This window comes from Megalopta genalis, chromosome 6, assembly GCF_051020955.1.
Source record: "Megalopta genalis isolate 19385.01 chromosome 6, iyMegGena1_principal, whole genome shotgun sequence".
Taxonomy (NCBI): domain Eukaryota; kingdom Metazoa; phylum Arthropoda; class Insecta; order Hymenoptera; family Halictidae; genus Megalopta; species Megalopta genalis.
This window is the reverse complement of record NC_135018.1, coordinates 446,977-457,914: the sequence shown is the minus strand read 5'-3', so window position 1 is coordinate 457,914 and position 10,938 is coordinate 446,977. Positions and strand designations below refer to the sequence as shown.

General features: G+C 40.8%; 2 protein-coding genes across 2 annotated transcripts; one reads left to right on the top strand and one right to left on the bottom strand.

The window, feature by feature from the left end:
- The first annotated feature begins 122 nt into the window (after positions 1 to 122).
- LOC117218623 (uncharacterized) lies at positions 123 to 3,891 on the top strand. Its single transcript, XM_076522965.1, has 9 exons — positions 123 to 296; positions 345 to 408; positions 510 to 659; positions 1,086 to 1,275; positions 1,566 to 1,720; positions 1,870 to 2,151; positions 2,337 to 2,526; positions 3,176 to 3,416; positions 3,690 to 3,891. The coding sequence occupies exons 1-9, from the start codon at positions 274 to 276 to the stop codon at positions 3,763 to 3,765; spliced, it is 1,371 nt and encodes a 456-aa protein (XP_076379080.1). The 5' UTR covers positions 123 to 273; the 3' UTR covers positions 3,766 to 3,891.
- Positions 3,892 to 4,264: 373 nt separating this feature from the next.
- Positions 4,265 to 9,283, bottom strand: LOC143259684 (phenoloxidase 1-like). The gene is made up of 9 exons (XM_076522962.1): positions 9,024 to 9,283; positions 8,699 to 8,891; positions 8,138 to 8,361; positions 7,729 to 7,931; positions 6,771 to 7,188; positions 6,160 to 6,288; positions 5,757 to 6,081; positions 5,323 to 5,555; positions 4,265 to 5,250 (listed from the first exon to the last, which is right to left on the bottom strand). The coding sequence occupies exons 1-9, from the start codon at positions 9,132 to 9,134 to the stop codon at positions 5,005 to 5,007; spliced, it is 2,082 nt and encodes a 693-aa protein (XP_076379077.1). The 5' UTR covers positions 9,135 to 9,283; the 3' UTR covers positions 4,265 to 5,004.
- Between the last annotated feature and the right edge of the window lie 1,655 nt (positions 9,284 to 10,938).

Here is a 10,938-nt window from a genome sequence, read left to right as displayed (position 1 = left end):
TCCTTGTACTTATTTTTTGATCGCACTTTTGTACCCCATCTACTGATAACATCGCGAATCTGCTAAGAGCAAGCGGAGTCAAAATTTGATCGCCTGAACTGAGACTAATACGACGAATGTGTTCAAGCCGCTCGCTGCGATCACGATAGTTTTATTAAGTGTTCGTGACATTGTACATTTAGATTTCCTAGTTCCCGTTAGTTAGGTTAAAACAAACTTTACGTGTATATTTTTATCACATGTTACATTAGGTATCGAAAAATTGGTGTGAAAATGCAGATTTGTAATAACGAGCCGTAAGTTTCTATTCTCTTTGGACAGTTAACGCACGAATTTCATTTTAGTACGTATTGTAGGCAAAAACGTATGCTAACGAATACGGTTCCTGACTCGATGAAACCGATTCGAGTAAGTACAATTATACCGCAATTATATCTTGCAATGTAAAGTATTTCTTTCGCTTCTTAACAAAAAAAAACTCTCTTCGCTTCCCATATACGCCGACGTAGTATTATTGGAAATCAAATGTGCCTATGGAAAATGAGACGACGTATCGGCTCTCCTATTGGGAGTGTCCTCAAAGTACCATGGATCCGATTCTACCACGAAATAGTTTAATTACCGGCGACGGTGAAATAACGGACGAAACAACGTATAACGTGAGTTGTCGTTTTACAGTCATCCGCCAGCAATTATCATTTTTTAACAGTCTTTGCGACATAACGTTTTTCTGCGATTCGATGTTCCCGAAAGATCATGATATATTTGCGGTTGCACAAATGCGAGAACATTGTCGCGTAAAGTATCGCATGGAGGAAACCAAATTTGACTCTAACGATGATTTTTGACCTAAACCAGCTCTCTCTTATGATGGCACAAAAATCTCTTTGCAAAGAAATCAGAACCAGAAAGAAAGTTTCAGAGATAAAATTAATTCGCGATTCTGTTTTCGCGACACGACTGCAACAAACGAAGAGAGACGGTCTCTCACAATTGCAATTAAAGTTGGCCATTGTGTTCGAAAAGCGAAGCGTATTCCGTGGAGCCGGGTCTCGTACAAATCGTGTCGCGTGGCATTGTTTTAGGGCAGTTACCTCGGCAATTGGTGCATACAGCCAGATGCTTCTATCAGGCCGTGCGAGAAGCAATGGCTCGGCAGAGGTCCCATTCAGGACGTGACTACTCAGAAACACGACTACTCGTGGAAATGTATTCAACCGGTCGCGCCGATCTTACCGCAGCCGAACCTGTATCCCTATCCGGATGCATTATCTGGTAAGAACAAACGAAACGAACAGTCAAAATTAGGGAGAATTTACTGCAATCGCTAGACTCCAGATTTATTGGAAGAACTTGAGAACATCTACGTACTGTTTGCAACTCGCTTAAATTATTGAAGAGAGGAAGACATTTTATATTCGATAAATTCTCGTTGCAATCGCAGAAAAGATCATTTTTATTTCGCATAAACATCCCCGGTCTAGCAATCGCAATTTCGCTGTTTTCCTAAGGTCAGCCAGAGTGGCTTCATGGCAACCATTGATGAAAAATCGTATTTCTTTTAGATAATACAACGTACAACCTAAGTTACTATCAATCGGGTTGCAATCTGCCCGCGATATCTTACGCTCCTATAAGGAAATACGTTAAATCGGACATTCCGATAGAAGACTGTACAACGTACAAGCTCAGTTACTGGCCAAACGAAGCCCCCCCGAAAGTAATTCGATTTTCTAGGATATTTATCCTATATTATTCTATAAGTTTGTAACAATTTGGAGAAACGAACTTTTAAATATTCGATATTCGTAATGTAATCGATATATTTTTACATTTTTTCACCGATACCAACCGCGCTGTATCTTACAGGAAAAACCATGGTGTCCCGAACTAAAATATACGCCTCCTGTGAACCCCATGGACGGCTGCACAACTCATAAATTGAGCTTCTGGCCGCATTCGGATCAAAGACGGTCGCCCATTGTAAATCCGGAGAACGACAATTTATTGAATGCCGGGTGTTGCTCCGACAACAATACCACATACCGTCTCAGTTATTACGGCTCGGAAGGCGATAAGCAAACGCCGATTCGACATCCGGAAAACGTTCTGTTCCCATCGTGTCCCTTGTCGTACGACACGATTCACCGGGTAAGGAAAATTAGTGAAGATAATATATATATATATATTATAATAAATATATATAATTTATTATAATTATATATATAATCGGTCCACCGATATATAATGTATATATAATATATATATGCGATCGGTGGACCACGGATTTTCGTGCAAATACCCGCGCGATTGTACGATCGATGCGTCCCTTTCAGATGAGTTTCTTAGGAAACTGGTGCGCGAAACCGGAAACGTCGATAACACCGTGCAGCAAGCAAATGTTAGGCAGAGGACCCATGCAGGATGTAACTACCCAAAAGCACGACTTCACGTGGAAGTGCATACCAACAAATTCAGAAATTCGTCCCGAGGATAATCTTATCTGTCCAGCCATAGCTTTGGAAGGCACGTCGAACGTTAACACTTTACCGACTGACAGTCGATTAATCGACTTTTTGTTCCCAGCGCTTACCGACCGGTAGCCGATTAATCGACTTTTATTCCACAGAGCTTACCGACCGGTAGCCGATTAATCGACTTTTTTATTTTCCGTTAGATTCGATTAGGTTAGACTGGCAAGTAGCAAGCAGCAAGCATTTCTTATTTTGTATTCTGATACTCGTTGCTTTGCTCCGAAAGCACCCATATTTTTATACAGTTTATAAAAATTTAACCTTCACGATGAATGAAAAGGATAGCGTTGGTGAGTTTGATCTCGATGATCTGTCAGATTGTCTTCACTGCTCTTCAGCAAGTGGTATCGATGACGAAAGTGGTAGCAGTAATGTAATGATTCGAAAGCGACGTTCTGTATTACCACTGATATACAATGATTCGGAAGACGATGATATAAATAATAACGTTGAAGACAGCAGTGTCTCGGACGATACGCGGCTGAGTGGCCGGTGAGAAGGGCATAGGATTCTCGAACCGCTACCGGTCGGTAAAGCGTTAATATCGCGTTTACGTATTTACCGACGATTGTACGGAAAAGGACAGTGGACGATGCGAAGCTTACCGATCTACCGTGTCAAAGTTTGTCCGTTGATTTCAGGTTGCACCACTCACAAACTTTCGTATCTGTGCAACAGCGGCCGAGAGATGACACCGATACAAAATTACGCACCCATACGCCGGTATTGCTCCCCGAGCATCCCTATGGAAGCGGAAACCACTATGCAACTAAGTTACCAACCCGTAGACGTTCCAGACAATGTCCCGAAACCATGGGGCGAGAAGCAACCTTATTGTCCTCCCGTTATACCAATGGAGAACAATACCACATACAACACCAGGTTTTACTCAGTTCTGTTCTTTACCTTTCAAGGCGTCGAATATCGAACAATTTCCATTTTCTATTTTTGCTGCAGCTTTTGTGCGGAGAAATGTCCTGTTCGCCGGTACCACCTATTTTGCGTTGTTTTCTATAGAATTTCAGTTTCATTTGTAGTTCCTAGACATCGCGATCGCTTAATGTGATTTAATTAATGTGATTATTATCTTATTAATTAATGTGATTATAATTAATATTATTAATGTGTCTTAATGTGATTACGTATTTGTTGCAGTTATTTTCTGCCTGGCACGCCGTGCTTGCCGTGCCCGCCGTGCTTGCCGTGCTCGCCGTGCTCGCCGTGCTCGTAAAAATCAGTGCCAACCGAATTAAGAAAATTAAATGCACGTGTATTCGTCCATTGTGTACGTAGAAGGATACGGGAAAATTATTAAGATGTTATCGAGACGGTAATAATAAAGAATGTTAAAAGCTGATTTCACGAATGTAAAGAGATTAAATCGGCGATGAAACCGGGTAACGACAGAGAGTTAATTCTGTATACGAAGCGATTTCTTTTTATGTTTTATCGAACGACACGTCGGCCGAAGATAATTTCGACCCCCTTATCCGGCTATATACTTTGCTAGAAAGCGTGATTGATGTTGATCCGGTTAGTCTTTTTTCGAGCGAGCGAAGCGAGTGACCAACTCCGACGATTTTCACCTTTAACAATTCAACATTATACTTTCCTTGTTAATAAGCGAAAGTGGCGTCGATCCGGCTTTTTACGAGCAAACGAAGCGAGGGAGAAACTCCGACGATTTTCGCGCTCGATAATAGGAAATATCTCGGAAACGAGTTCACAGGTTATTAATTTCCATTTTTAAATTTTATTAAACACACCTTTTTTTGTATTTTTCATGCATGTTGTTTGAAATATTTTTCATAACATAAACTACAGACTAGTAAGAGCCGGAACGATGAACAATATCGATAAGTCGATTTTCACGACTTTTACAAATGTGAATTATCGTCGCATCGTAATCTCTTTTCCGTAAGATGTAGATTACACGTTGTTCTCAGAAAAGAGAAACGATCAGTCAGTAAATAATTTCAGAATATCGGGACTGCCAGTCCCTATTATTCGGTACAGTAAATTTTTCCTAATTCGCGCTCAGCTTGGAAACAAAAATGGACGATTTGGGAAGAGGAGGTACGAATATTCGAGCCTTGCGGCTTAATAATTATTGATTATAGTTGCTAACTATAAAAACGAGCCCACAAGGCTCAAATAATCGTATCTCCTCTTCCTAAATTACCTTTTTTCGTGTACAAGCTGAGGGCCGATTAAGGAGAATTTAGGAGCGATCTTGAGAGTTCGCTACGTGAATATATATATATATATATATAGGAACGTTTGAAATTATATATATATATATATAATTTCAAACGTTCCTATATCGCTTCATCACCGTTCTAGCCTATCCTGTTCTCTGCTCGAGCCTTGCACGATTAAGTTGTATGATTATTATGTAACATATTAACGAATTGCGCGTACGATCGATAAGGTTGCAAAGACCGTCGAGAATAAAAGCGATCGGTGCACTTTAAGAAAAGGTCAATGTGTTTCCGATACTTCCAGACCTGGTTCTAGGCACGATGCTGTCCGTAAATCTAATGATCACTTCCGTAATCGCCATATTTCCAGTGAGAAATTGCGGCAGCCTTTCTACGCCGTCGCGTGGCTGACGATCGAACGGATAGCCCATGGGACGTGCGTCAGGATACTTCCTATCTCTCAAACCGCAATAACTGACTGCATCCGCGCAACCAGTCGATTCGCTTTGCTCGATCTGCACGTGGAAAAATAATTCTTCTCATTTGCACTTCGCGAAACTCTCAATTTGCCTATAAAAAATACTCACAACATCGCCAGCGTAATCCGACACCATGACGAAAAGATCCGTGCGATAGCCGTCTTTGGTACCTTTGGGTACCAACATGTGTTGCGGCCACCCGCAACCGCAGAAGTTGAAAGCATCCAAAGCCAGGGCTTCCGTCGGCCTGTTCTCTTCCAAATTGCGGAACGTTCTCTCGAAGGGTATAGTTACCGAAGATTCCGTTGATTTACGCTCAATCGTGTTTTGTCCTGGTCGCACTACAACGTAACGGGATTGTAAAATTAGAAATGCCTCAATTTGCGGTCTGACATGTACAAAACCGAAGCATTTACAGCGCACGCGAGAACAACGTTGTTCGATAAAGTATGAAAATCTTGATTCGGAGCATGCGAATCAAGGAATCTGCTTCATACGCGTGTACAGAAGATAGCAGAACGTGTACAATGAAAGCAGCGTACGTATCACGGTAAATTTGTCCATTTCGATCATCATATTCTTCTGTTGTCTGTACGTGAAAGGTAGACCGCGTTCGTCTTCCTTGGGGCCGATGAAGATGCGTACGGTTCCTTTCTTCGTTGCGTTGTCGCGATTGTTTACGATAATCGTGTACGTGTAGTCGGCATGATTCAGATGAGTGAATCTGACGAGAACCGGTCCTCGGGGAGTGAAGTCGAGACCGCGGGACAAATCTACGACGCTCTGGGTCCAGAAAGTGTTCAAAACGTTGCGCTGCTGATTCGTTGTCACTCGAACATCCTCTATTTCGACGCCTGGATAATCCAGCTGCAACACCACGGAAGACGTATTGGTAACTTACTGGTTAATAATAGACACTCTATTACGTACTTGTTATGTACAAACCTGTTGAACGCTATATTCGGGCAGGGTGCTTTTATATTCTTGGAAAACATCGTCGACGAAAGCATGCCATCTGTAGAACATCGGATCCCTCATGTCAACAGCTTGATCGGTCATGACACCGAAAGATTCCTAGAAACAACGGAAAATCGAGTTGTACAGTCGATTACTTTTTAGAGCTGGTGGCAGCAAACATTTTAATTATTATATTATATTACTATCAGACTGTGGATTTTATGCATTTCTAACAAAGTTGTATAGGCAAGATACAAAACGATAAAGACATGTTGGACGAATTCAAGAATATTGGAAAAGGAAAGACAGTTTCATCCAAATTGTTTCAGTTTCTACTTTGCAAAAAAATCCGCCGTCCACAGTAAATTCTCCCTAATCGACGCCGAGATTCTGCGCAAAAATGGACAGTTAGGGAAGAGGAGATCCGATTGTTCGAGCCTCGCGGCTCGTTTTTATAGCCGTTGAGAATCGGTGACTATAACAAACGAGATGCGAAGCTCTAAAAATTGCATCTTCTCTTCCCAAATTGTCCATTTTTGTGGACCATCCGAGCGTCAATTAGAGAGACATTACTGTACTTACTATACTCGAACATTTACCAAGTAACGATGATCCGGATCGTGGCAGTAACCGATAAGAACGTGGCCCATGTTATGGAGATCGCCGTACAGGTTTGGATTAGGGGAGAGGATAGTAGCTTCCACGATGTTCCCCAATACGTCGATGCCAGTTTTCTCGGTTAAAGGTATCCGTTCGCCCCTCGGGCCGGTCACAGTTCCGGTATGAATAGCTTCGTAAATACGATCTCGCCATCTTTCTAAATCCTGGATGTCGACGTTCAATTGATCCACCGGCCGATTAACGTCTTTTAGAACGGCTCCTCTGTGGCGCGCAGGCCACGTACGAGTGGAAACGATAGAGTCCAGTTTCGGGAAATACGCTTCCGGAATCGGCTCGCGCCAGTTAATAAACCGTTTCACGCGACTAAGCCGATTGCACAAACGTTCGCAGTTGTATCTAAAAACGTATGAAATTAGCTGTCTTTGATGTTCAACGATAAATTGGTCGCTAGGGCAGCGGAGTCGAATACAGTAATGTCTCTCTAATTGACGCCCAGATTGCGCACAAAAATGGACAATTTGGGAAGAGGACATACGATTGTTCGAACCTTGCGGTTTATTTTTATAGCTATAAATTGTCCACAATTATAAAAACGAGCTTTCCACGATTATAGAAACGATATATAAATTAATATATATATTATTTATATATTAATTTAGTGGACAATCTGAGCGTCGATAAGGGAGACATTACGGTACCGTGGGCTAACCAGTTGCTGTGCCTTTGGTTTTATCGTATCAACACTGTTGCTCCATTTTTTAATGCAGAAATAAACGAAAGAAAGGATAACAGAATTGATTACATCCGAAAACGAACCAAAGGCACTGTAATTGATCGCTCCACGGTAATCGGGCCCTACCACCCTATAATTTTCAACCATCGCACGATTCCAAAAAATAGCAAGGAAAGTCTATTTTTGATTTAGCATAAACGTACCGAGCTTGGATTTGTTGATGCATGTAGTAGAAAAGTTCGCCGCGACGATCTTTGCTCACGATTTTAATGTTGCCTTCGATCGGATAAACCAAATGCCAATGCCAGTGATGCAAATTGATGCCAATGTCTTCTCTCCAGTATGCGACGCGATGTTCCTCGTCGAGGTCCGAGGCGGTGTAATCGCGGGGAATCTCAATCGGGATCTACGTACGAGGAAAACATTTCAATGTCGAGCGAATTTCCTGGTCTTGGAAAGTGCAACTGTATCGAGACGATTATTATTTATTTCCTCGTGCACTTCCTCACTGTTTGCTCACTGTTCTCGCGACAAAATAGAGAGAATAACAACTCCGTAACTAATATAACTGCTAAAATGTACGACTCGGTTACGGCAGCAACATGCGCGTACCCTCGATCCTGGCGGCACAAGGTTCGCTTCCTCCTGAGCTCTGGTAAATATTCCGCCATCGACGAATTTATCCGGGAATACTTCGGTCAATGGTGGCACTGGTAGCTCCTTCGTATCAGGACGATGCAATATTGCCACGGAGAGAGCGTAAATGAACATGTAGGGGTTCACACGATCGCGACAGTAAACTGCTACAGACAGGAAGTCCTCGTACGTCCTCATTCCTGTAAAACATAAAATCACAATATTACAAAATATTAGACTACAGAAATTATTTACATAAATTACACAAATAATAAAATGTACCTACAGTTATTTCGTATCGATTATAGCAACGCAAAGTGTAGCAAAGGGAACAGCTGACATTTGAAACGCTTTTAGAAAGTATTGAAACAATTGGAATCGTTGTTGCAAACTTTTATAGCCATGTAGCGTTAACTTTCGTGCGCGATGTAACGCGTGCAAGTGATAGAAAAATATTTTGCACATTAAATACGCGATTTATTTGTTTTTTCTTCGAGGAATGAAGTAGTGCGAGAATCAGCGTGAAATACTACGAACCCATAAAAATCTCGGTAAGCCGAGCTGCTAATTTTCGATGCATGGGTAGGAACACCGAGAAAGGCTCGCGCCGACCTAATTGCATAGGGATGCTAAGGTCCGGAAGGGAGATCTGTTTCACAGGAAGCTTCGACTCGGTATCATCGGCGAAGCGGTTGAACACCTGTGTTGCCACCTTTCGGTACCTGTCGGGCTGCGAGTACAAATACAAAAACACGTTAAGAGCGATCGGCGAATGCGGGAATATGGCTCCGAGTAGGTTCGGGCCGAAAGATGTCGAAAAGGAAGTTGACGAGATTTAAAAAATTACGGAAAAATACTTTACCAAATAATCATCCGGTATGTCGAAAGCGACTTTCTTCTCACCCTTGGGTACGTAGACCGGCTCGGCAGGCCGATCGAACAGGTACAAAATACCTGATTTATCTTTTGCCATCTTGAAGAATCTTTTCTCGAACGAATTAGAAAGCGAAAGTAACAAAATACGCGAGCAACAATTGCACGATCTCTGTAACGTAACTGTGATCTATCGATTCCGAATGCAACGAAGGTAAAGAAGCGCGTGTAACGACGTTTCCGAATACGATTTACAAAAAAAAGGATACCACGTATCCTTTATAGTAAACTGTTCCAGGAAAAAGCGGTCTCCTCGCTAACCGCAAAATCCGCCACCCTTGTCTAAAGCAGGCTGAACTAATCAAGAGTAAGACAGATTACCGATATGTGTCATCCGCTGAAATCCGCTCTAAGAATATCCTGTTTGTCACGGAAACAGATTATCGTTAGACTCGGTAATTTGACATCGCGATACGTATATAATACTGCTGCGTTTTATACGTTACTATAAATATTTCAAGGATTTACCCTGCAGTTTCTGTGTATTATTGTTATATGTTAATGTGGTCAACGCATGTTAAATACAATGCCTTGTTTCGAATGATCCACGGCGAAAAGAATGTACGCATTTTGTCGAAACGACAATCGTCTAAAAAAAAAGAAATCGATTTTATTATGAAATTTTTGTCATAACGATAAAGAAGTACTGTCGCGTTGGAAAATCGGTGCACTTGAAACGTTGATTTGTTAATTGTTGATTCGAATAGCTACATTCTATATGAAGGTTTGCAAAGGAAATTCATTAATTCATTGAATTGCTAATATAATATATATATATATAAACGCATCGTATCGCGCAGCTGAAGAATACCTTTGTAGATAGGAAATCATGTAAAAATATATTACGAAAGTCATACACGAAACTTTAGCGGCTAAAGGAAATATGGCCTAAAACTTCAAAGCTCGTTATCGTGAAACCACATTTTCAATGTAAACGCAATGACCATTGAATGGATGGATATTTTCCTTTTGAATCGAAGTTGTGTGCCATTCTCGATAAAGTAGAACTCGGATATCAATAAATTGTCGCACAATTATTTATATTATTATTATTATTATTATTATTATTATTATTATTATATATTATATCATATATTATATAATATATGTTATATATATAATTATAAATATATATATATATATATATATATATATATATATATATACAAATAATACATATTATATATTATATATTATTATTATTATTATATAATTATTTATATTTTAGTTTAAACAAATTACGGTACTTTGCACACAAATGTGCAATCACGTGGATCGAAAAGTATGTATTCGCGTAGTAACGTCAAACCTGCCAAACAGTAATACTAACCTGGCGTGCATCGCTTCATACAATTGAGAAGATCGAATTTATTTAGATTTTGTAAGATTTTTATTGTAAAACTCGCTCCAATAGTGTAATGTATACAAGCATTTTCCATGAAACAGTCTCTAAAGTTTGCAGGATTGTAAAATAAGCCTTTCTTGCGTGTAAGATGCTGCAACTATTAGCATGTAGTGGGCGTAATGTCAATCATCTTCGCCACAGTCTACCTTTCGGCGGACTCGGTCATTATCCGAAGGATCCCTATTGTGGGTGGTTTTCCACGCATATAGGTTGATCCGAACTTTTTCGGAACCCTCAAGGGTTCCATATTACATTTCAGGCATCCCCTGGAAGAAGAAGAAGAAAAGCCGTCGACCATCGATGGATTTTTAGGCGTTTAGAATTGCGGTAGCGTGCGTATGCGTAGATCTGCGAGCGAGTATGGGTTATGCGGTATGATGATTGTAATGCGATTGTAAAGCGTTTAAGAGCGAATAAAGCGGCGTGCGTTTAGACAGCA

What these genes read in the sequence shown, in the direction of transcription:
- LOC143259684 (XM_076522962.1), bottom strand. Translation starts at nt 9,134, where the DNA reads ATGGCAAAAGATAAATCAGGTATTTTGTACCTGTTCGATCGGCCTGCC. An exon ending in CCGAATATAGCGTTCAACAG is followed by an intron (nt 6,082 to 6,159) that starts GTTTGTACATAA and finishes GTGGTGTTGCAG; the next exon opens with CTGGATTATCCAGGCGTCGA. An exon ending in CGGATTACGCTGGCGATGTT is followed by an intron (nt 5,251 to 5,322) that starts GTGAGTATTTTT and finishes TTCCACGTGCAG; the next exon opens with ATCGAGCAAAGCGAATCGAC.
- LOC117218623 (XM_076522965.1), top strand. Translation starts at nt 274, where the DNA reads ATGCAGATTTGTAATAACGAGCC. An exon ending in CGGACGAAACAACGTATAAC is followed by an intron (nt 660 to 1,085) that starts GTGAGTTGTCGT and finishes GCATTGTTTTAG; the next exon opens with GGCAGTTACCTCGGCAATTG. An exon ending in TCCAGCCATAGCTTTGGAAG is followed by an intron (nt 2,527 to 3,175) that starts GCACGTCGAACG and finishes CGTTGATTTCAG; the next exon opens with GTTGCACCACTCACAAACTT.